We start from the raw sequence: 25,612 nt of genomic DNA, 5'->3' as shown, positions 1-25,612 counted from the left end.
AAAACTATGAGAATTGTGGTAGAGAAAGAAACTCCCAGCCTCACAGGAGAGTTTACTGAAGAGACCCACAGGGTCCTAGAACATATACAAGCCCACACCCAGGAATAAGTACTGAAGGGCCCAATTTGCTTGTAGGAAGTGGGAGATGTGACAGAAAGCCACCCAAGAGCTCAGCAAGTAGGATTGTTTCCTCTCTGATCCCTTCCCCACATATAGCACCACAACACATCGATGTAGATTGCTGTGCCCTGGCAATTACCTAAGGCTCTGCCCCTTACTACTTAACATGTGTGTTGGGATAGAAAAAAATGGCCCAAATGAAGGAACAGATCAAAGTTACAAAAAATACATAACTAAGCAATGAAGAGAGACAACTTATCAGATGCAGAGTTCAAAACACTGGTAACCAGGATTCTCACAGAAATGGTGGAGTATGTTTGCAAAATAGGGTAAAAAATGAAAGCTATGAAAAATGAAATACAGGAAAATGCACAGGAGACCAACACTGAGGGGAAGGAAACTGGGATGCAATTCAATGATTTGGACCAGAAGGAGAAATAAACATTTAACTGGAACAGAATGAAGAAACAAAAATTCAAGTAAATGAGGAGAGGCTTAGGAACCTCCAGGACAACTTTAAATGTTCCAATATCTGAATCATAGGGGTACCAGAAGGAGAAGAGAAAGAGCAAGAAATGAAAAAGTTATTTGAAAAAATAATGAAGGACTCCCCCAATCTGGCAAAGGAAATAGACTTCCAGGAAGGCCAGGAAGCTCAGAGAGTCCCAAAAAGGTTGGATCCAAGTAAGCACACACCAAGGCACATCATAGTCACATTACCCATGATTAAAGATAATGAGAGAATCTTAAAAGCAGAAAGAGAAAAGAAGACAGTTACCTACAAAGGAGTATCCATAAGATGATCAGCTGATTTCTCAAAGGAAATTTTACATGCAAGAAGGGGCTAGAAAGAAGTATTTGAAATCGTTAAAGGCAAGGACCTACACCCAAGTTTATGCTATCCAGCAAAGCTATTATTTAGAGTAGAAGGGCAGATAAAGTGCTTCCCAGATAAGGTCAAGTTAGAAGAGTTCATCATCACCAAGCCCTTATTATACAAAATGTTAAAGGGGCTTATCTAAGAAGATCAAAAGCTATGAATGGTGAAATGACAATAAATTCACAACTATAAACAACTGAACATAAAAAACAAAAAGAAAAACAAAAACAAACTAAGCAAACAACCAGAACAGGAACAGAATCACTAGATAGAGATCACATGGATGGTTATCTTCGAGGAGGGGGAGTGGAAATAATGGGGGAAAAGAATTAGGGAATATGAAGCATAAATGATAGGTAGAAAATAGACAGGGGGAGGTTAAGCATAGTATAGAAAATGCAGAAGATAAAGAACTTATTGTATGACCCATGGACATGAACTAAGATGGGGGAATATGGGTGAAAGGGGGTGCAGGGAAAAGGGAATAAAGGGCAGAAAAAATGGGACAATGGTAATAGAATAATCAATAAAACATATTTAAAAAGAAGATTCTTTAACATTTCTTATATACTGGTTTGGTGGTGACAAACTGCCTTAGCTTTTTCTTGTTTGGGAAGCTCTTATCTGTCCTTTGATTTTAACTGATAGCTCTGCTGGGTAGGATCCTCACTTGATTGTAGGTCTTCACTTTTCATGACTTGGAATACTTCTTTACAGCCCCTTCTAGCCTGCAATGTACTTTTGAGAAATCAGCTGAAAATCTTATGAGAGTTCCCTTGTAGGTAACTAAGTGCTTTCCTCTTGCTGCTTTTAAGATTCTTTCTTTGTCTTTAACCTTAGTCATTTTAATTATGGTATGTCCTGGTGTGGGCCTCTTTGGGTTCATCTTGTTTGGGACTCTCTTTGCTTCCTGCACTTACATGTCTATTTCCTTCAGCAAATTAGGGAAGTTTCTTTCATTATTTTTCAAATAAATTCCCCATTTCTTGCTCTTTTCTCCTCTTTTTGGCACCCTCATTATGTCAATGTTGAAATGCTTGAAGTTGTCTCTGAGGTTCCTTACACTATCCTCGTTTTTTTGGATTCTTTTCTCTTCTTGTTCTGATTGGTTGTTTTTTGCTTCCTTATGTTTCAAATCATTGATTTTATTTTCAGCTGCATCCACTCTACTGCTGTTTCCCTGTAAACTGTTCTTTATTTCAATGACATATCCTTCATTTCTGACTGGATCTTTTTATGCTGTTGAGGTCCTCACTAAGTCCTTGAGCATCCTTATAAACAGTGCTTTTAATTTGCATCTAACAGATTGCTTATCTCCATTTTGTTTAATTATTTTTCTGGAATTTTGTTCTGTTCTTCCTTTTTTAATTTATTTTTTATTTATTCTGTTCTTTCTTTTGGCCAATGTTTCTTCTTCCCTTAATTTTGGCAGCCTCCCTGTGCTTGCTTCTATGTATTAGGTAGAGTAGCTACATTTTGTAGGCTTGATAGAATGGCCTAAGATAGTAGGAGTTCATAGGGTCAAGTGGCACTGTTTCCCCTGTCAGCCAACCTGGGTACTTAAGGTGCATCTATCATGTGAGCTGTGTATACCTTCCTCTTGTAGTTGAGCCTTGATTGCTGTTGGCATATCCAAGGTTAGCCACCACCTGTGTTCTGTCCTGGGTGACACAGCATAAGTTACAAAGTGATATGCAGATGGCTGACACTTGTGCTGGGCTAGAGGTACCAGGAGAGGCCAAGCTGTGAACCAAGGCCAGCTGCTGCTAGTTCCAGGCCTGGGGCAACTTAGAAAGAGGTACAGGGCTTGCTGGAGCCAGTGCTGCTTGTTTGAGAGAATTTAGGAAAATCTGAAACATGGGCCAAGAGAAGCCATTTGTATGGAGAAGCCATTGGAAACAGCTGTGGTGGGCCTGAATTTTGGGTGGGCTAGGGCCTCAGAGAATCACCAGAGGAGGGAAAACAGTGTGAGCCGGGTTGATAGAGTCTCAGAAATGGTGCCTGCCTGCTGGGTCTGTGGCTCTGTGCAAGGAGGGTTCAGAAAAGGAACAATGGTCTCTGCCAGCACTTCTGCCTGGTAGAAAGCTGCCCTCTCCCCCAAGCTCTCACCTTGATATCACACAATTCAGTTTATCCTTGTATGTCTCTGATATCTTCTCATCTGCTGCCCCAATGCTGGAGCACAGAGGAAGTGAGTTTGAGTAAGTCTGTGTGTGGACCCCTTGAGAGGAACTGCACGGGATTCCAGCAGCTTCTGTTTCCCACAGTCTCAATCCTCACTGGTTTTTAAAGTCAGAAGTTATGGAGACTTATCTTCCTGGCACTGGAACCCTGGGCTGGGAGGCCTGGTGTGGGACTGGTGTGTCCTGCTCCTGAGATAGCCCTCTGATTTTCGTCTGCCACCTGTGGATGTGGGACCAGTCCACTCCACACCTCTGCCTCTCCTACCAGTCTCAATTCGGTTTATTTTTTAATTCCATAGTTGTAGGGCTTTCATTCAACTCAATTTCTGATGCTTCTATAGTTTAGTTGCAGTTTTGATGTGGTTGTTCAAGGAGGTGAGCCAAGTTTACCTATGTCACCATCTTGACTGGAGACCCCCTTCACCTTTTTTTCATCCATCAAAAACAGTACTCTTAGTTTCCTACTTCAAATCTATTCCTTCTTTAGTCTTTCTCATTTCAGTCAGTGGTACTACCATTCAATAATTTCCCCAGGTCCACAATTTTGGAATTGTCTTTGATTCTTCCCTTTCTAAAATAGACCCCATCAAGTTCATCAGCAAGCCCTATTTAATTAATATATATTTCATGAATGAGAGCTCTTTCCATGTCTGCTACAATCATATCCCAAGGCACCGAAACATCAAATGCCTGAAACACCCTAACAGTTCTCCCTGTCTTCACTTTTCCCCTGCCATCTCCTCTTCATATGGTACCCAGAGTAATAAATCTAAAAGGAAACCATCAAACATTTGGGGTAAAAATGTGCTTTTCTCTTTTATATTATCAAATGTTTAACTTTATTTCTAGTTACTTAAGTTTCTACTTCCTGGGAGATGATTTTTATTGTTGCTGAAAGAAATATGAATAGAGAAAAATGTATTTTTAGCTTTTGAAATAAAAAGTAGGGCTTTACAACAAGAAAACAGCTTTGCAACCAAAACTATCTTGACATAGAAGTTTTTAGATCCCTTTATCATCCCCTTGGATATGTCAAACCTAAAGGAAAAGGCTCATAGACTTCTCCCATAAAAAGAAAACAGTTGGGATAAACTGGGAGGTCAGAAAAGCTATGGCGGTTTGAAAATCAATTTTTCATTAGCTCTATTTTTAAATATCCTCAGGATAAAAGAAAGATCTGAGACTTTCTATGACAAAAATATGAATGCATCTCGCTATTGTGCTTAACTTTTCTTCATATTCAAGTCATGCTAACAGAGAATAAAAGTTAATGTGACAGCCACGTCTAAGAATATTGTCTCTCACCAGGTTTTCTGGGGAAGAAGCACTATGACTCTTCTCCACTGTGTGAACTCACTGGCGTGGTAGATACTTGGCGATGTAAATTCCTGACAACTTGGCATGCTTGGAAGGCATTCCTAGAAGAGAATCAGGCAAAAATTAAACAGCCTCTATTTCCTCCAGGGCAAGATGTTTACTTGCTCCCCATAAGTGAAAAAGACCTGAAGGAAATCTAATGTCATAGTAACCATTTGCAATGTGATGCAATCCATGATTTTTCCTTTTGTGAAGCTAAAATATTTGGGAAATGATTAAAATGAGATGCCACAATGGAATTAAATGTCTTTGAAATCTCACAAGTAAAACAGAAATGGATTAGGATCCATTTTTTACCTGCTATTATAACACTGGCATTTTGTAAAATTATTCTATTCACTGCGGTATTTGTGCAATTTTTCAATGTCAGGTTATCAGTGTAAAGTACAGAAGTACATTTGATTCTAAGAAAGTTAATCTATATATTTCTTTTTTGTTGTTTTTTTTTTTTAAGGCAAGAGAAACCATGTTCTTTATAAAGTCTATATACAGGTAAAGAGACTTAGACCAGATGAAGACATGCTATGGGGAAAGAAGAAAGAGACATGTTTACAGAAGAAGAGGGTTAGAGAAAACAATATTCAAAACAACATGTAGAGTATCCAGTCCTGAAGTTATTCCCATTTTTTCATTTTCAATTATCCTTTAGTATCTGATAGTGCAGAATATGGTATCCATATAATTTGCTGCTGACTTTTTTTCCCTTTTTTTAATCTTTTAAAAAAATTTATTTAATCAGCCCTGGCTGGTATAGCTCAGTGGATTGAGCACGGGCCTGCAAACCACACCATCACAGTTCGATTCTCAGTCAGGGCACAGGCCTGGGTTGCAGGCCTGTTCCCGGTTCCAGGCAGGGGACACACGAGAGGCAACCATACATTGATATTTCTCTCCCTCTCTCCTTCCCTTCCCCTCTAAAGATAAATAAAAATAAATAAAATATTTTTAAAAAATTTATTTAATCATTTTTCAAGTACAGTTTTCTATTACTCCCATCCCATCCCACCCCTGGTGCTCCCCCCTTCCTCCCATTTGCACCCTTCTCAGTTGTTGTCCATGTATCCTTTATATATGTTCCTCTAAATCCTTCCCCTATTTCCCCTGAAATTCCCTCCCCTCTCCCCTCTGGTCCCTGTCAGCCTGTTCTCTATTTCAGTGTCTTTGGTTATATTTTGCTTGCTTGTTTGTTTTGTTGTTTAGCTTCCTGTTAAAGGTGAGATCATATGGTATTTGTCCTTCAACACCTGGCTTATTTCACTCAGCATAATGCTTTCAAGTAACATTGTTCCTTTTCAACCACACCTACATTTTTAGAATTGCAATTCTTTGCTTCCTTTGCAAGTAGGAAGAGGCTACCTATCACCAGCTTTATAGAAGATAAACTCACCTCTTGGACAAGGTGCCAGGTAAGGCCGTGGTTGGTTGAATACTCCAGTTTCACCTGGTTGTCCATATGTGGAGTGTATTTCTGGCCACAGCCCATCACCAAGCTGAACTGAATCATATAGGATGCTCCTATCTGCATTGATTGGGTTTCCACATAGCGCATACTTGAGGCAAGTTTAGAATCTCCTGTAAAACTGAAAGACAGAGGTAGAAGTCAGAAAGTTAACAGCAGCAATAGATTAGGGAAAAAATAAGCTCTTTACTGCATATCATATATCAAAATAGTTTCATTTTACTTATTTAAACCTTGTAAATTCTAGAATATATTTCAGTTAATCTAATAAATTCAATTTAAAACAACCAGTTAAACACACTGTATATATATAAAACTATTTATACATATAAATAGTTAATACCTAGATTTGTCAAATGTACTTGAAAATGGGTACCCAACTCACTCATATATTGTTCATGAATATAAACCCTTGACTTATTAATCTTGCTTCTTGGGATCTATCCTAGGAAATAGGCCTAAATTCGAAGTCAATTTTATAAAATATGATGAACATTGCTGGTTTGCTGATAATAGTAATTGGTAACCATTTCAATGTCAAGCTATAGGGAAAATGGAATGCTTTAAGTAAAGGGTATAGCCACTTGACAGATTATCTGTATTTCAAATATTTATGAAGGTAATTAATCAAATTAACATGCATATGATAAATTAAGTTTAAAAAATCCACAAAATTATGCATAAAGTAAATTCAGAATATTTTCAGTGGCTGTGTTCGGTGGTGGAACAAATTTTCACTGTAGTTATGCATCATTTGCAATTTTTAGCAATATTACAAAATAAAAGAAATCAACATAGAACAAAAATTCTTTTAAGATGTAGAAGCACAAGCTTATCTATATTTTCAAATAGGTAAAAAATCCCAAATGCTTCTCCCTGTGAGAAATCAATGCTTTTTTTTTTAAGCTTCAAGTGTTAAATACTGTTTCTCATACCCTTTGTTCAGAACAGTAATTAGAGTCAGTCAGCTAGGCTACATTTGATTTGTTTAAAAAATAATTATTTTCTCAATTAGCCCCTTGTAAATTCCTCCCTGCTGAGATGTTTAGTGTCCTCTAAATTCTATAAAGAGACTGAAAGAAATGTTGTATCTTATAAAGATTGCCTGCACCTCACTTTTGCATGGTAACACATTAACAACTTGGTCAAAGGGAAGAAGTATTCAAACCTGAGGAAAAGTGTGTGCTCTATGAGCTATCCTGAGCTTTTAAAGGTGCCAAGACACCAAAAAAGGAACAAGATAAAAATCACGTAAAAGGACAAGAGATGAAATGAGAACAATGAAATAGTGACAAATTTTTTACTTAGCATGAATGTCTCCACCGGTACTTGTGGCATATATTGTTGGGTAGGCAGATCCAGCTGCCATTCATTGTCTCTTTTCTCCTCATTTACCACCTAGGGATTGGTCTATGTCCACAATGAGTTCTCATGAATGGGACGTAAGTGAAAGAAGCTATGTGGATTCACTCATTCAGCTTTAATATAAGCCTTTTAAAAGACACAGATGGACTTGGCTGGCATGCTGTTTGCCTGTTGCCCTTAATGTCTTCCTTCCTACCTATTAGGCCACAGGCAGCTTGTGACAATAGTGGTACAACACTCAGATGAAGTCTCTCAACTGAGGTGGCACAGCAGAGAGCCTGGGTCCCCGAGAGCCTTGTTAATCTGCTTACCAGCCCTGGAACACATATCCTACAACTGCTTGTTACAAATGAGAGATGAGCCTTTTTCCTTGGGTTTATGCCATGGTCAGTCTTTTCTGGTTGTTTTTGTTGTAACTTAGAGCTGACTTCGTTTCTAGCTGCTACACCTGCCATACATCATGGTACTGTATGATACCTATCCTGATGTCTTAATATGAAGTGAAATGACACATGAAAAGCATAGACGTCTATGCCTTAAAATCTTGACCATTCATAGTACAAGTTCACCTGGCTGTTTATGATTTATTTAACACTGGCTGAAAGCCAGTGATATTGGAGCTATTTTTTTTCTTTCTGACAACTCTGATGCTCAACTCAGTTGGAGTTTTAGGGAAGAGAATCTCACAGACTGTTATCTTTTAATTAACAAAACGGCTCCTCTTTGTTGCTTGTCTAAGTAACGATATATTTATAAAGGCAAAAATAAAGCTGACCATCTTATCTTTTATAATCATATAAATAAAAAAGAATAGTCCACATCCATATTCTGAGAAAAAGTTCTAGAGACAGAATGCTTTGGGAATCATGCAGCTTAGTTTTAGTAATGTTGATTTCCAAGATAAAAAAAATAAAGGAACAGTTAAAAAGCTCCTGCATCTAGTTTCAAAATTTAATGAGAGAATGAGAATAACTCCTTCTGCTAGGACAAGGGCATTTTCATTTCCACCTTCCTATGTCTTCACACTTCCACCTCCAAGAAGGCCAGCAGGCTCTCAGTTATGACCCTGGTACAATGGATACTTAGCCCACAGTGCAGCTCCTGCACCTCCCTCTCTCTTGCTTCTTTTCACGTATTGCTGAGGATCCACTTTCCTGACCAGGCTGGAAACCTCTCACATGCGGAGATCACATCCCTTAAAGCACTCAGAACCTTGTGATGGTGGATGCAGGACATTATGATGTTCCAACAGCTGGATTACCTCACTTGATCCTTGAGTCAAGACCATTTGGAAGATATCAGAGATCCTTAACACTGTGTTATGAAGAAGGAAAACTGAGAGGCTGAGTTCCTGGCCGAGGGTCATACAGACTAAAAACCTGGAAACTAGGCCTTCTGATTTCTACTTTGATATTGTTTCCACTATGTCAAGCCTATGAAGGGCACTTAAAGAATGTTAAATAAAATGAGCACATGAGGGAGATCTGTTTCTCAATTGGGAAAAAGGCAAGTTTTACAAAACAATAGTTACACTGTAATGAACATAGACCAGGTTTTGAGGTCATCCTCACCCTTTCTGCATTTCCCCAGAGTCTCTTTGCCATCTCTAGAAAAAAGGCTCTTTTACATGAAAGGCAGCTACACATAACCAAAGTGAGTGGGAGCATGAGCTCTGCAGAGCTCATTTCCAGAGAAAGAGGAGGGCAACACAAAGCTGTTCTTGGTTTGATGCTGTTCAGAAAGTTCATCTGCAGAAGGACATGTGAATAAATCTAAGCATCTCTAATATAATTTTGGGGGGGATTTTGTCCTTGTGATCATTAAAGAAGTATTTTCCTGAGCTGTTAGAAAAACTTGCTGATATTGTGGCATTAAAGGTGGCATTTTAACTCATTTGTTAATTACATAATATTATATCTCAAAACAGATATAGACATAATTTTAGTAGATTATATAAATTTTACTTTTATTGGAAAAAAGAAACTGACAACATAGAAGCATTTCTTAAAGTAAAAAAGTCTGCATTCTACTACATAGAGATGACTGCTGCTAAAATTTTGGTATAAATACTTTTAGACTTTCTTATGCTCATATACAAATATGCACACATACACACTCACTTAAAAATAATTAGAAAATCATAATCAACCTGCTCTATTTTTCTCTTTACAATTATTTTATTGCTATCTTCCCATATGGAAAAAAAATACTGCAAGGCACTGTCAGTTTTAAAAAAAGGCCAATCACCAGTTATGGAAATCTTTGGAGGTTGTTTCCATCTTTGTTATAAGCATTGTTATAAACAATGCTTCTGTAATATACATCTTTGTATATCTTGTATGTTTGTGAAGTTATTTCCCTAGGATAATTCCTAGAAGCAGAATTGCTTGCTCAAAGCAAATTTTAAAAATGAACACACTGCCAAGTTGCCCTCCAAAAAGCTGGTACCAACTTCCATTTACCAAGAACATCACTAATGACTGAGCTGCCAATTCTTACTACTTGTCAATGCTAAACATTGATATTTCCATTTTAGCTATTCCATGCATATAGTATTTTACTATACATTTCTTTGATTATTAAAGAATTTAAAATGTTACTCATGTTTATTGGTTATTTGTAGTGTGTGTGTTTTATGTATGTGTAGTCTTTTCATGTACTTAACCCATTTTTTAAATTGAAGTTTATCGTTTTCTTACTTATCTGTAAGAGCTTTTCACATATTGGCATAAATTGGTATAGTCTGTCATATATGTTGCAAATATCCCCCTGCTCCCAATTTGTTGTCATATTTTGTTTTCAGGAAGCCCCTGCACTCTAATACCATTAAAATATATTAACTGGTGGCCCTGACCACTGTGGCTTAGTTGGCTGGGTGTTGTCCAGCAAACTGAAAGGTTGCCAGTTTGATTCCCCAGTCAGGGCACATTCCTGGTTTGCAGGTTTGGTCCCCAGTCAGGGTACATACAAGGCAACCAATCAATGTTTCTCTCTCACAACAAGAGAGAGATGTAAGAAAGAGATGTTTCTTTCCCTCTCTTTCTCCCTCTCTCCCTCCTCCTCTAAATATAAATAAAATCTTTTAAAAATTAGAAAAAAGAAAAAAACTAAGTAGTGGAATATGTGGCCTTTATTGTCTCTGCTTTTGGTGTTATGTTTTATTGGTATCTGTTGAGATTGCCTCTGAGCCTAGTTCATAAACATTTTTGGCAAACGTCCAATGGACAGCGAAAGGAATATATATGTATATGTGTGTGCATGTGTGTATGTATATATTTTTTTACCTGTGGGGTACAATTTTTTTAATATATTAAATCATCCTTGTTAATTACCCCCATACTTTTGTGTAGTTCCTCACTTGTTTTGGGTTTGCTTGATTCACTAGGAACTTAAACAAAATATTAAAGTCATGCTCTGAATTGTGGATGTTGTAATCTTCCTTCTGTAATTCTAACTGGTTTTGCATTATGCTTCCAGTTCTATGGATTTCAGTCTTGAGGGCCACACCTGTTCATCTTCCTATGGACCTCTGAGCCCCAGGGCCTCTCCTCTCTTATTGGTTTCTAGCCCTAGCTTCAGACCAGAAGAGTTTAGTGTGGCCAGGGGTAAGGGAGACACTTCACTGCCACTCACTCTATCTCATCCACACATTTTCCTCCAATGCCACTTCTTTTAGAAGCTCATTCAAGTTTCAACTTCCAAAAGTGGCATTTTCTCTGTAATATCGCCTAGATCACCTCAGCAAAACACATGGGTTTAACATATAATCTTTAAAATATCATCTTCTATGAAAAGTTGATCTATTAATTTCCCCCTTGTTTTTTTTTACTGTATTATCTGAAGCAGTATCTCAACTGAACTAATTCTCTCTATATAAGAACTTTCCAGACACTGAATTAGTTTTATTAAAACCATTTTTACTCACTTTAATCTTCAACTTCAAACAAATTGAAATTTCTGCAGATATTGCATTTTGTCATGTGTTTATTGAATGCTTCATTTAAAAGGTCCTTATGGATTTCTACGTGGCTAGACTAGTCTTTGTTGAGTTGGCAATTGAAGGGATTTTGGAATACACGTCCAAGTTGACATTTATTTTAGGTTCCTTTGATATGTTTGCACCCAGTACCTTCTTCATTTTGCTTACTCTTACCATTCCTAGTTAAAGTACATAGTTTGTATTTTGGGGTTCTTCATTCTCATTTCCATTTTCTCAGTTTAGAAATTTACCCATAGTTCTTCAAGTCAGGAATAGAATCTTACTTTAAGTTAGATAAACTCTTAGGTGATTAAAAAGCATAAGTTGAGCTGCTTGGCTACTGTTTCAGCTTTGACAGAATGCAGCCTCTTTGCAAACAAAACTCATAAAATCAGGCACTTAGCAGTTTTTTCTAATGGGTCAGATAACTTCACATGTGAGAGACAGAATTTGGTGTAACTGGTCCCTTAAGTTACAGATTCAGGCTGTTAGTACACAATGGCCATATCCAAAAATGAGTGTTGTCTTCTTTCTTAAGTGGTTATATGCCCCCAAAGGGGTACTACTGTAGGCCAGGTGGGTGGACCAGACTCCTGGCTCCTCCCTCCTTCATTAGAAGCCCATACGTGAATCTGCAGCTGTCACCAGCCTTTGTCTTCTGTGGAGATAACGCAATTCTCCTGAAGTCTAGATGTCAGCAGCTAATTCCAATAACTTCATAAAAAACTAATTATTAAGTTTATAAGAATTTGTTGGTAAGACATGATTATTTCAAAGATTTCTCTCAAGTTTCAGTTGAATCTTCATTTGCCCACTTAACATTTTAAGGAAATGTTCAGCAGCTGGAGTAAACTATATATATTTAAGGGTAATCTCTGCTGGGTAAAAGTCTGAGTGGGAAGTTGGCACAAAGCAGTCAGGCCTGTGACCCCCCAAAGACAGGCGAAGGGAAAAAGGAAGTCTGAAGGGCAAAGAGGGGCCCTACTGTCAGAGAGTGCAGAATCTAAGGACCCAGGGGAAAATAACTTCTTTCAACTCTTGTGGTGCCTGCCAGTCTCTTGTCAGGAACCTGTGGGTGTGAGTAGTTAAGTTGTCGGGGGCCCTTTCATGAACAATTCTTCCCTGTCACTTGGGAGGAGAAAAATCAGAAGAGCTTTAGTTGTTTTTGTTAAAAACTTCAGATCATAGCAGATTTTTGGTTATCCAGAACCTCCTTACTCCTGTTATTCTTACTTTACACCCATATTAACTCCAGAATCAACTGTGATTGACATAAACTTGCTCAAACCACATTTACACTATTTATAATTAGAACTTGCCTTTTCAACATACTCCTGTTGTCTGGCTCCTCACTGGGCCATGAAGTTAGGCTTGATAACTCTGACTGAAATGTTTAGCATGGAGGGAATAGGTGAGGTGAGAGAAAAACCTTGAGAAATCTTTGAAATTCTCTTTTTCTTTATTGTTCTAACTACTTGTAGCCATGTTTTTTTTTTTTTTTTTTGGCATGTATTCAAGCGGGGCCATTTAAAGTCATTTTATAGGACCTTGATACTTTTAATTTTAGGAATTCCATTCATACTGTAACAGGGTGCCCCCAAATTGGGATTTGTAATGGGGTGCAGAACTCAGGGTGTCCAGGAAATATTAGAAAAAAAATATATAGGATGCCCTCTCCCCCACAAGTCTGAGCTGGGGGATGGGATATATGGAGCAGGGTCATTGAGAGCTGTTTTGAATAGAAACAGTTTTGCAGATAACCTCTAGAATGGTCATTTAACATATCTATAATCTTTAACTGGTTTCATAGACATGTTAAATAGCTGTGGCGGTGCTTTGAGCCACTGGGGATGGGAGTGACTTCGACCCATGATGCAAATGGGAGGCAACTCTCTCTGGTTACAGTGCCTGCATGAGAGCTTGGAGATGATTGGCTCCATGCCATGGGGCCATGCCTGCCTGGACTTACTATGGCAGCCCAGTAAAGCTGGAAAAATATGGGAATGTTGGCAGGTGTAACTGATTGTGGGAGGAGTCGGAAATAGTGCTGCAGAGGAAGATGGCAGTGGGATTTAAACCCAGGTGCAGCAGCCACGCTGGTTTTTTTTAGGACCATGCAGTTTTGGTGAAAGTTGGGACTGTGCAGCTTTGGGGTGCTCCCATTTTGCCACATGGCTTAGGAAGCAGGAGAGACTTTGCCTGGAACAAAAGGGGTAAAAGAATTCTTGCTGGTGGGCTATGAGAAGGTGCCATTCAGTTTTGGATTACTTGGAGATCATGGCAGTGACACAGCTGATGGTGCTAGAACCGTCAGGGGCTGCCTGAACCACAGACTTCTACCTCTTTTCCTGAGACACGGTATTCCAGACTTGGCAAAGGGGAGAAGGAAGGACTGTGCATTTGTGGGTATTCCAAAGGACTTTAGTCTTTTTAATGAAGACATTAAGTCATTACTCTGTCTGTATAACTTTTTAAGTAAATAATCTCTTTCCTTTTCACCAGTCTTTGGCATTGAGAGATGTCTTTCCCTGGTAGTGGCCAAGGTGAACCTAGTGCAGGGTGGGGACACCTGGAGTTCAAGGGTGGGTCCATTTAGTAATAGTAAATCATTCCCCTCTGCACACTTCCACCCTGGGTCTGTTCTGTAACAATACATCATAGCAAACATATTGAAATGCACTCACATTCCACATTAAATATGTACTTTTTGTTGCAAAAACTTTCAAGTGGATCTTATAATTTTGCCTTTAAATTTTACTTGGCTTATAGAAATGCATATACTATATGTTTGGCTATGATTCCTCAGCATAGTCCAAAAATTATTTTCAATAATATAAAATTTGTGAATATTTAGATTTAGCAATTATTGAAGCTGATTATGTTTTATAAATATCAAATTATTATTTATTAATTTGATTTTTGCAATTTTCTCATCATTTTTCAGACAGTATTCATTTTTCTAGTACTTGGATTTTTCCAGTCCCCTGGAAAGCTTATATGCACTGGCACTTTGCCCAAAATGACTAATAAAAGAACTTTCTAGGAAGAAGCATAGCTAATGCAAAGGTACCGACAGAGGAAAAAAATTGCCTTGTTGGAGTAGCGAGAAGGAAGACCAATGTGGTTGGAGTAGACTGCATAAAAGACAGGAGGCAGGAGAGGCCAACAGATGACTCATGGCCTACCTTGGAGATTTTTGTGGACCACTCTCCATAGAAAGTAACTGTCTTAGCCTCACATACCACATACCATGACTCTAAATAGTCAAACGTAGATTTCTCTCATTAATTTAATGGTATGTTCTCTTACTCTGAAATATCACTTAGCTACTTAGTCCAAAGGGAGGTTTTATGGAAATTTAACTTTGGAGAAATAAATGACTCAAAAGTCAACTGTCTGGATATTCAACAGGCTATTCATCTTGGAACATAGCCATTTTATCCATTCATATGGAAGATCCTAAGACTTTGTCTACCAGTACATATCTTCAAGCAGTCCACTTCTCCACTGCCTTCATGCTCTTCCTAGCACCACTACCAGCACATGCAGGTGGCACCATTAGCCTCTGAGCTGAGCTCCCTCTACTGCATCTCCCATTACCTTCTACCATCTGTTCTCTACATAGCAGCTACAATTACTTTTAAAATATAAGTATGAATACATCATCCCTTTGTTCCAAATTGTTCTTTATGTTGCTCTATAAGGCCCTAACACAATCTTGTTCATTGCTTACCTCAGGGCCTTGTTCTTGCTGTTCTCTCTGCCTGCAATACTTCCCTTGCACAGTTTCACATGGTTATCTGTCATCATTCTGGTCTTTACACTTATGCCTCCCAGGAGGGCTTCTCTGACCATCTTACCAAAAAATAGTCTCACTGGACTTCTGCTACCCAACACTCCATTCCTTTATCTTCATAGCACTTACCCAAACCTGAAATATTATTATCAATTTCCTTACTTCTTTACTGTTGTTATCCTGCTCTAGAATGTAACCTCCACAAAAGACTTTTCTATCTTCATCTAACACCAACTGCTACACCTCCAGCACAAATAGTACCGATAGTGCAATCGATAAACAGTTTAATGTATATATTAGTTTAGAAATGAATAAAAAATTTTAGGTAATAAAATCCTCATGATGAAAAAGCTAATAAATAGGCTGTATTTTAAAAAGTCATTTATCAGTGTATTTGGAGTTATTCCATTGTATTTCCAATTGTATAGAGGCCTGGATACTGAACAAACTTTTTTGAAAATTTTATTTATCTCTCTTTTTTTGTTGTTGTTCAAGTACAATTGTCTCCATTTCCCTCCCACCACTCCCACCCATCCCAGCCATCCCCACCTCCCACCTCCATCCTACACCCCTCTGGCTTTGTCCATGTGTCCTTTATAGATGTTCCTTGATGACCCTTCCCTCCCATCCCATTATTACCTCCCATTTCCCCTCTGGTCACTGTCAGTTTGTTCTTTATTTCAGTGTCTCTGGTTTGCTTGCTTGCTTGTTTTGTTGATTAGGTTCCACTTATAAGTGAGATCATATGGTATTTGTCTTTCACTGCCTGGCTTATTTCACTTAGCATAATGCTTTCCAGATATACCCATGCTGTTGCAAAGGGTAGGAGCTCCTTCTTTCTTTCTGCTGCATATGGTACATTTACACAATGAAAATACTCTTTTTATAGTTGCCAAAAATAATAGTAAGTGACTTTTCAGTCTGTCACTCAATATAGCTACATTATTCATCTGCTAAGCTTCCTAGAATGATCACCTATTGAGAAACAGCAGCTGAAGCGGCTCTTGGGAGCCAGCTCACCCCAACTGACTTCCTTTAGCAGCACAATTTAAGTTGACTTACTGTTCATTTTAAGAGTCCTTGAAAAAATAAAATCCTAAGAATAGTCTAAGCTTACTTACAAATTATTTAAAACAACAAAATTTCTACGTAAGTTATAGATGAAAAATCTTAAAGAAATTTACTTGGATAGTATTATTTTTTTCTATAGGTAGGTTCATCTTATAAACAGATAATCAGGAATTTGTTTTTCTGGAACCTGAGGGGTCAAGATTGTTTAAAATTTCAGCTGGGCACTAACCCAACCTGTTTACCAATGATGCATCCCTTATATTATTATTAGGCAAATTCCTTGATTAGTTTCATAAGAACAGTCCACAGCAACAAAGATTTGCATGTTGTAAAGACTCCTGACTCTTAATGCCTTCAAATACATATTCCTATTTTAAAAATTAACCAAAAAGTAGCAGAAGGAAAGGTAGACCCTCACGAAAAAATGTTTGGCCGGTTGCTTGCTAAACATGCATTAGATCTTCTTGTGGGCCTGCAAGTTCCCACTGATGCATGTTAGGTCTATGCAAGCATGAGCCTGAAGGTTTTCTCCAGAGCAACTAGAAAATCTTTTTGTGTTATCCATTACTACATATTATAATTGACTCCCCAATGGTTCTTATAACCTAAAAGTGCCTATGTCATAGATCCTCTTGTCTATCTTAAAACACTTTTCCACTCACTAATTAGTTCTGTGGTGTTATTATATAACTATTATATAACACTAAATTACTGGTTTTCTTTATTTGTTAATAGAGTCACAGTACTATTTCCTATCTCTTATTGAAAGTGAACTGTATTTAATTTGTATTATGAAATAAACAGCCTTTAAGATTTTTATTTTGCCTGGGTGACTCTTGCTTTTCATAAAATATGCAAATTATTTTTCCTTGTCCATGCTTATACATGCCCCATGAAATGTGAGCATATACTTTTTGAATATCCTGAACGCATAGTCATTTGTTCACTTCCTCTGACCTGGGCCACCTACCTTGCAGCTGTGCTCCTCTTACACCTCTACTTTCCTATGTTGGCTGAGCTGACAAATGCCACGTGGGGCTGGTGAGAAAAAGAGACTTCTGAAATCCTCCCATCACAACGGTACACAGCACATGTCATCCTTTTTCCTCATGGCTTTTGTCATTCACAGCTAATTTCATTTTTTACATGTTACTCTTTCCCTCTGCTTCACAGCTTCCTTTAGCAAATTTCTGTTGTTAAAAAATGACCCTAACATGACTAGTACTAGCGGTTTGCTTATAAAAAGAAAAAAAGATAAATTCAATTTCAAAAAATCAACATAACTCAAAATGAGTACTTTCTATTTTTTATGCCAATGAAAGTACCTAGGAGGCCCTTTATATACTTTGACATTTCATTTATCTCTAAATTGTCTTTTAATTAAATCTGTTTTTCCTTAAGCACCATTAAAGATAAAGAAAATCTATAGCTTTCTTATATCATTATTTTTACTCTAATTATTTTTTCCAGTTTTGTTGAGATATAATTGCTATATCCCATTGTATCACTTTTAGGTGTACTATATAATAATTTGATGTATGTATATATTGTAAAATAATTACCACAATAAGTTTAGTTAACATTCATTGCCTCACACAGTTACTAAATATTTTCTCTTGTGATGAGAATTTCTAAGAGCTACTCTTAGAACTTTCAAATATACAATACACTACTACTAACTATAGTCATCATGCTGTACATTACATCCCCCAAACTTATAACTGGAAGTTTGTGTCTTTGACCACCTTCACCCAGTTTTTCAACCCCACACCTGAACTCTGGCAACCACCATTCTATTCTCTGTATCTATGAGTTTGGGTTTTTTCAAGGTCCATCCATCTTGTCACAAATGGCAGGATTTCCCTTTTATAGCTTAAATTTTTTCTATTGTGTAAGTATAATACAGTTTATTTACCCATTCATCCATCAATAAATACTTATGTTATATCCATGTCTTGGCTATTGTAAACAATGCTGTCATGAACATAGATATGCATATATCTTTTTTTGAGATAGTGATTGTTTCCTTCAAATATGTTCCCAGAAGTAGAATTGCTAGATCATATGGTAGTTCTATTTTAATTTTTTTCAGGAACCTCCATAGAGTTTTCTATAGGGGCTGTACCAATTTATGTTCCCACCAACAGTACACAAGAAATCCCTTTTCTCCACTTCCTTGGAGAAAAGGCACATCATAATACATCACCTAAGAGTAAAGATAAGGAGAGAATCTTAAAAGCAGCAAGAAAAAGGAGATAGTTACCTACAAATGAAACTATCAGCTGATTTCTCAAAGAAAACCATACAGTCAAGAAGGGTCTAGAAAGAAGTATTCACAGTCATGAAAGGCAAGGACCTACACCTAAGATTACTTTAGCTAGCAAAGTTATCATTTAGAATGGAAGGATAGATAAAGTGCTTCCCAGACAAGGTTAAAGTTAAAGAAGTTCATCATCACCAAGCCCTTGTCATATGAAATGTTAAAGGGACTTATCTAAGGACAAGAAGAAGATCAAAACTATGAACAGTAAAATGACAACAAACTCAAAACTATCAAAAAGTGAACCTAAAAAACAACAAAAAGAAAAACAAACTAAGCAAACAACTAGAACAGGAACTGAATCACAGAAATGGAGATCACATGGATGTTTATCAGTGGGGAAAAGGAGGGAAAGAAAAGGTACAGGGAATAAGTAGCATAGATGGTAGGTAGAAAATAGTCAGGGGGAGGTTAAGAATAGTATAGAAATGGAGAAGCCAAAGAACTTATGTGTATGATCCATGGACATGAACCTGGGGAGGGGGAATGCTGGTAGTAGAGGCTTCAGGGTGGAGGGTAATAAAGGGGAAAAATGGGTCAACTATAATAGCATAATCAATAAAATATACTAAAAAAAGAAAAATGTGCTCTAAGATGATACATTGTAAAGTGATTTATAGCATATTGACTGTAGTTCTTCTAATGAAAAGGTAATTGTCCAAGTTTCCCTGGAGAATACTCTCAGTAACAACAATCCATGCTCATGGAAAGTCATGAGTTAGCAAATGAGAACCAAATGAACTTACAGCTTGGAAAAGCCAATTATAATGAATTTAACAGCAAATATCTGTAGAGACATGTATATATTCTAAAATTTCTCTTGGAAGAAACAAGGTCATTGAATGTCACAAACCACTTATTTAATATGTTCAAAAATTTCTACTAAATAAGATAATATGCTTTAAAGGTTTTGCATTAAAAGATAACTTGTTTCAGGAGTAGGAGGTTATAATAAATAGTTGGTCACTACCATTATTTGTATCTCAATATTGTGGCAAGTATTTATGAGAAACATTCCTAAAGTGAGCTCACACTGAACTTGGACAATCTATTCCTCAAGAGCAGCAGAGAGAAAACGGTGTCATTAAAAGGAGTTTTATTCTGATTCATTGGCTAAGAAAATGGGAACAGTTTGAGGTCTTCCATGTTGTTTCATTTTAATAAGCAGCAAGCATTTTTCATGTCCTTATTAAAGCAGTTAGTGTCTTTCTCTAGTCTCATTATCACTGCCAGAGTACTCTCTCTGTTGTTTCATAACCAGGACAATTCCTTTTCATTTCAGAGAAGATCAGAAAGTCAAATCTGATTGCTCACATGTGGTTGTTAATAAAACTCCTATTGTGCTGTTCAAGGTACCCGTGGGGATTGTACAGTTATTTATATTTTCAGATGGTTTTCTATAATTATTGTGATTGTACTTTCACAAAGTAAATGTATCTCCACCAATTAAAGCAGTGGTGGGTTAAGAATATTCATCAGACTATCTGAAAGGATAGGGTTTTTGATCAAAGCGCAGAAATTAAATTGCTGTTACCATGCATTCAGCCCAAGTGTTAAATTAAAATGCTCAGCAACTTTGGAGTTTATTCAGGCAGATGTTAACTATTTTTGAAAACAAACATGACAGAGGACTTGCATTTGTGACATGACTCTTTGTTGTACTAAAAGTGCTGAAAAAATGACTATATAGTTTGGGGGGATGTAGTTTATGTATATGGCCAATTTGATTACTGTTAATCCAGGTCAGCTCAAAATTTCAATCACAAAATTCCAAAAAAAATCTTAGTTTGGTTTATATATTTGCATATATCTTACTTCACCCCTTCATTTTCTTTGAAGGCTCCAGGATTAAGAAAGAGTATCCATGAAAAGAAGCATCTGAGGCTATCAAGTAGAGAAAACATACTTTGTTGTGTGGAAATTTCACTGTATCTAGTTTGACAGTGCTTGCAGCAAAAGTGATCAGCTTTACTTCCATTCCATTAGCTGTCATCCTGATGCTAGACTTTTAGCCTGCTGTGTGTGAGATGTGACTGTCGTGCACAATTCCCATCAAAGGTAATTTCCTGTGCAATGGTGTGTAAAATTTACCTCTAATTATGATAAGATCACTGATGGGTCACTTATGATGTGCTCTCTGGAGACAAGAATAGCTTTCGGCAAGATTCATCAGAGAAATCAAATTGGTTTGACAATGACTCAATAGAAAGTAAATGTCTCTTAGAAAATTATTCCTCGATCATATTTAAAGTCCTAAAGAAATACAAAGATAGGGGGGTGGTATGCATAGTGGTGAAGGCTATAAGTTTTAAATGTATGCAGATGTGAGTTTTAATCCAGGATTTCTGAGGCTAGAGGACCCTACATGATCTGGCCTCTGCACATCTCTTGGCTTCTCTTCCTGACATTCACTACCTCGGCTCCATCAACACTGGTCTCTTTCCTGGCCCTTGAACATTCCACGGCCTGGCTCTTGTTTTGGGGAGTCTTTGACCACAGAATTTCCTGTTGTTGGACTACTGTTCCTTCAGATCTTCATGTGGCTAGGACTTCCTTGTTCTTTCACTTTCCAGTCAGTGGAATGTATCATATCCACTATTTGAACTGTCTGAGCATAGCTTCTTCCTCTCTACTTGAAGTAGCCAACCCCTGACTCAATCACTGTTGTGTCATCCCAATGCTGTTCTTGAAGTACTAATCATAGTCTTAAATTATTTATTTACTGCTTAATGTATTATATAATTAAGTTTACTCAATGTATAATTAAGTTTGCATATGACCATAGTGGGGAAAACATTTCATAATGGAAGGTATCTTGACTGAGATATCCCAAAATCTTGAAACCCCACTGACATTAGCTAGCTGAGTCACTGACCCAAAACTGCTGAAAAACAGATTAAAAAGGAGATCCTCATTAACAAATTAAGGGTGGAAGAACTTCTTGGACTTTATGTAAAACAGCATCAAAACAGAATTAATTATTAGAAAAGAAAACTAATTATTATTTCGCTAAAATAACATTAGAGTGATTTCACATTTCACTATGATCATGGAGGGTCTCCATGAAGGGAGAATATGTTATTCACTGTAGTCATTAACACCTTTTGGGTAGAGTTTTTATATGTAATAGTAGTAAATAGAAATTACATTAAAATATGGTGAAATTTTGTATTTATTTAATTCTATTAGTATTTTTTTAGTCTTCCTTCCCAAGGTACCATACTTGTAGATATAACAATCACTTTTCAAATGGGTCATGTGTAGTAAATATTTGTCAACAAGTAACTAAGTGCTCAATGCACTAGAGGGATTACTTGTGTTCTAATCCTCAATGCAAACTGTAACAACAACAAGAAGAAAGATTAAATCCTTACCACAGAGTCCAGTCATGGCCACAGTAGGGCTGTACATTTCCCAGGTAGAATCCCAGAGACTGAGTGACCTCCACAAGATTGGTAAAGTCAAGGCTAATGCTGTTAAAAAGGACAGATGTCATGATGATCTCATCAATAGCCCACACATCTTCTCCCTGGGAAGAATGATATGGTTGCCACCATCTGAACTGAATCCCAAACTGTCTTGCATCATCTGGTAATTCTACAGAGATTATTCTGAAGGAGAAAAAAAAATTTAGATTACTTTGACATGTTAAAATACAGCTATAGCAGGGTTTTCTTCTGCTGTATAATACTTTGAGAAATAGTTCTCCCACTATTATATTCTTCTGAGATTTCCAATTTCCTGTTTGACTCCAACAAAGTCTTCTAAACACATCTAAAAATGTGACTTTGCTTTCCCTCATCAGGTCTCAGAAAAGCTAACTCAGTGGAACAAAGTTCTCAAAGTGGTAGGATTCTTCTCAGTCTGGTAAAGGATTTTTGGCAGCTTGTTACACAAATTAGAGTTTGGGGCTAGTTGGAATCATGGCCCTTCCTTATTCCCATGAGTTTGGCATGGTGTGCAAGGTCACTTGCTGAGTCATGCAGCTATGACAACAAACCTTTATCTGACAAATGGGGAAGAAAATTAAGAATACTATCTAATTTCCCAGAGCAATTATTGTACACAGCAGCAGAAACCATACATTAATTGTCACTGCAATGACATCTGCTTGAAAGCTCCATAAATCACAGTAGCATGCTGTTCACACCCATACACAAGGTTAGATGTGAAGCAGATAGCAAATGTAACATTTGTCTCCATCAGTGTGCAATTAAAGACCAGGAGAGGTGTTTGCAGTAAATGCACACTGAAGGGGCTGAATCTTTTTCTAGTGAGCAAGAGAAAACTCTCAAAACAGGTGACTAGTTGGATAATTTAGAAATAAATTATTTAAAAATTGTAATGTCTAAGGATGATTTACTAAGAAAGTAGTAAATTAATCTAAGAAAGTAGATTAATTTTAATATTTGTATTATATTATCTTTAGTTATTGTGTAAAGAAATGTTAAATCATATTTGGAAATATAATTTTTATACACTGAAAGTTGTTAAAATATTAATTTTCTCTTTAAATAATTTGTACATGAAAATATGGGTATAATAACATGACCATCACCACTGATTATACCAACTACTAGTAATAAACTAGTAGAACTTTTTGCAATATGAGAAAACATACTTTATAAATAATAAAAATATCAATATTCAAATACAAAAATATAAATTAAAAAACAGTTCTCAAGCTAAAAATACATAGCTATAATATGTTTATGCCTTTTAAATACTTTTCATTTCTGCTGAATCATTTTTTACCAATGTGAATTTGTTAAAAGAAAAGAGTACATTTTATTTAAATATTTTAATAATTTTCACCTCAATTTTTCTAAATATTGACTTGTTTATTAAATATTAAATAAGCATATTATTAACACCAAATATGTAGAATAAAACAAACCATATTTAAACTGGCTCAACAATGAAAACATACATTAATTTAATAATTTAACTTATCATTAAAAATTATAATTTTCCTTTATATTAACAAATAAAAGCAGTTCCTATTCTGTGTGACAAAAATATACTTTTTAAAAATAACAATTGAAGAGCATAATTTCTTAGGTGACTTTATAGGAAAATAAAGTACATATATGTGTATGATAACAGTAATTGAAGATGTCAATATTTTCCTTGGCAGAGGTATTAAGAGTTGGGCCTGTAACCAGACTCTTGGGTAGAGTCCCCACTCTGACACCTAATGGTTAATAACTTTGCAGCTGCAAGAAAGGTACTCAACATTTGTGTGCTTTAGCATCTTCATTTGTGAAACCGGGATAATATCCTTATGGCAAAGCCAGTCTTTTTTTCAGTTTTTCACTGTGTGTCTTAGCACCTAGAACAGTACCTGGCACACAATAAGGACTTAACAAATTCTTGCTGCATGAATGAACTACTATTATCAGTATTCCATTTCAGAGATTTTAAAAATATGAAGGCAGCTTTTAAGAGACAGTGCCAGGATCTAGACCTTAGCAGCACGGCTGTAGAGCCCATGCTCCTGACTTTTACTCCATGTCTTGAGGTGGAGTGGCAGTTTTCTCTCACCACTCTAAGCCTGTTACAGTGGCTGGTTAGAATAGCTATGGAACCAATGGTAAGAAAATCCCTAGATGAGAACCCAGGATCTTAGATCAACTGTTTGTATCAATCTTCCTTTTTAAGGCAGGTGTTAAACTCATATATTTCTTGTAATCAAACACAATAATCAAAACAAAAATAAAATAAGATTAGGCTTCATAATAATTTTAGAAAATAAAATCCCCTATAATTAAGAAAAATGTAGGATAATTTTAGTCTCATCAGTGATAGAGTTTTATATTAATAAAATACTAATTATTTCATGACATTTTTATCAATTTGAATTAAAAGATTAACTTAAATGTATTCACAGGCTTCAAAGTTTATAAATAAGAAGTATATAAGAGTTCTTTTATTTAGCGGTTGAATCATAGGCAGCAAATTATTAGAAATTGGCTAGGAGTAAATAATGGCTAGCCAATTAGCATATCTAATTTATGGATCATACTTCATTTTTGAACAGCCATGACAGAAAGAAACAATATGGAATTTATAGCAATCACAAGCAACCCTTTATGCTGAAGAAAATACAGCAAATGGCTAAAGGCATTAAGATATATTTAACTCTCCTATAAAGAATTTATATGGTTTATATTATTTATCATATAAAATATAATTTAGTTAGAATTATATCCAGAATATATCAAATCCCACTTTTGTCAATCACTTTTTATTAATATCTGTAAGACAGATAGGGAGGACATAAGATTATCAGGGACAGAGGTACATATATAGAAAATGAAAGTGTTATTCCCACTTCTTTAAAGAAAAAAAATCTATGGTCTGATTTTAATCTTTCAAGCTATGCACATACCTAAAGCTGAGAAGCCACTTTAGTCCTGCTTAGAAGAAAAATGTTATTTGCAGATGGCAGGCAAGATTAAACACACTTTTCTAACATCATGTTAAATGATGATGTTAAATTATTTTTCATATCAAAAAAATTAATTATCATGATATAGACTGATTTGTGAATTTTGGAGCTGTCCATCTTTGTTAAAAGAAATTGTGTTTTAGACCCAGTTAACTTAATGGGGATATTTTCTTCATGTTTCCATCCAATACTATTATCACCTTTATTTTTGTTTCATTTTCTTTTTTTTAAAAAGATTTTATTTATTTTTAGAGGGGAAGGGAAGGGGAGAGGGAGAGAAATAGTAATGTATGGTTGCCTCTCGTGCGTCCCCTGCTGGGAACTAGCCTGCAATCCAGGCATGTGCCCTGACTGGGAATCGAACTGCGATCCTCTGGTTCGCAGGCCTGCGCTCAATCCACTGAGCTACACCAGCTAGGGCTGTTTCATTTTCCTTTAATGTTCATTATCAAGAGCCTATGAAACATTTCTTTGGGATTCATATGTCTCTACTGAGTAGGAAAGTTGAGTTTAGCCTTACATTTACCTTTAAGGAAAAATACTCAATACACCTGGGTGTGTTCTTAAAATTTGATAAAGTATAGTGTTTATAACTCATAATAGTTGTTAAC

At 36.5% G+C, this 25,612-nt stretch overlaps 1 protein-coding gene across 2 annotated transcripts in view; it reads right to left on the bottom strand.

Moving 5' to 3' along the window:
* The window catches only part of RELN (reelin), a 577,463-nt gene that overhangs the window by 147,699 nt on the left and 404,152 nt on the right, over positions 1-25,612 (bottom strand). For both annotated transcript variants that reach the window (XM_037057079.1, XM_037057081.1), the window contains exons 20-22: positions 21,925-22,161; positions 5,948-6,140; positions 4,489-4,601 (exon numbers count right to left, since the gene is read on the bottom strand). In XM_037057079.1, coding sequence (XP_036912974.1) covers positions 4,489-4,601; positions 5,948-6,140; positions 21,925-22,161 — 543 coding nt within the window. The remainder of the gene's footprint in view (positions 1-4,488; positions 4,602-5,947; positions 6,141-21,924; positions 22,162-25,612) is intronic.

Source organism: Sturnira hondurensis, unplaced genomic scaffold (genome assembly GCF_014824575.4).
Source record: "Sturnira hondurensis isolate 20B ecotype Veracruz unplaced genomic scaffold, ASM1482457v3 Scaffold0009314, whole genome shotgun sequence".
NCBI lineage: Eukaryota > Metazoa > Chordata > Mammalia > Chiroptera > Phyllostomidae > Sturnira > Sturnira hondurensis.
The sequence above is the reverse complement of the archived record's forward strand: the minus strand, read 5'-3'. Positions and strand labels throughout refer to the sequence as shown.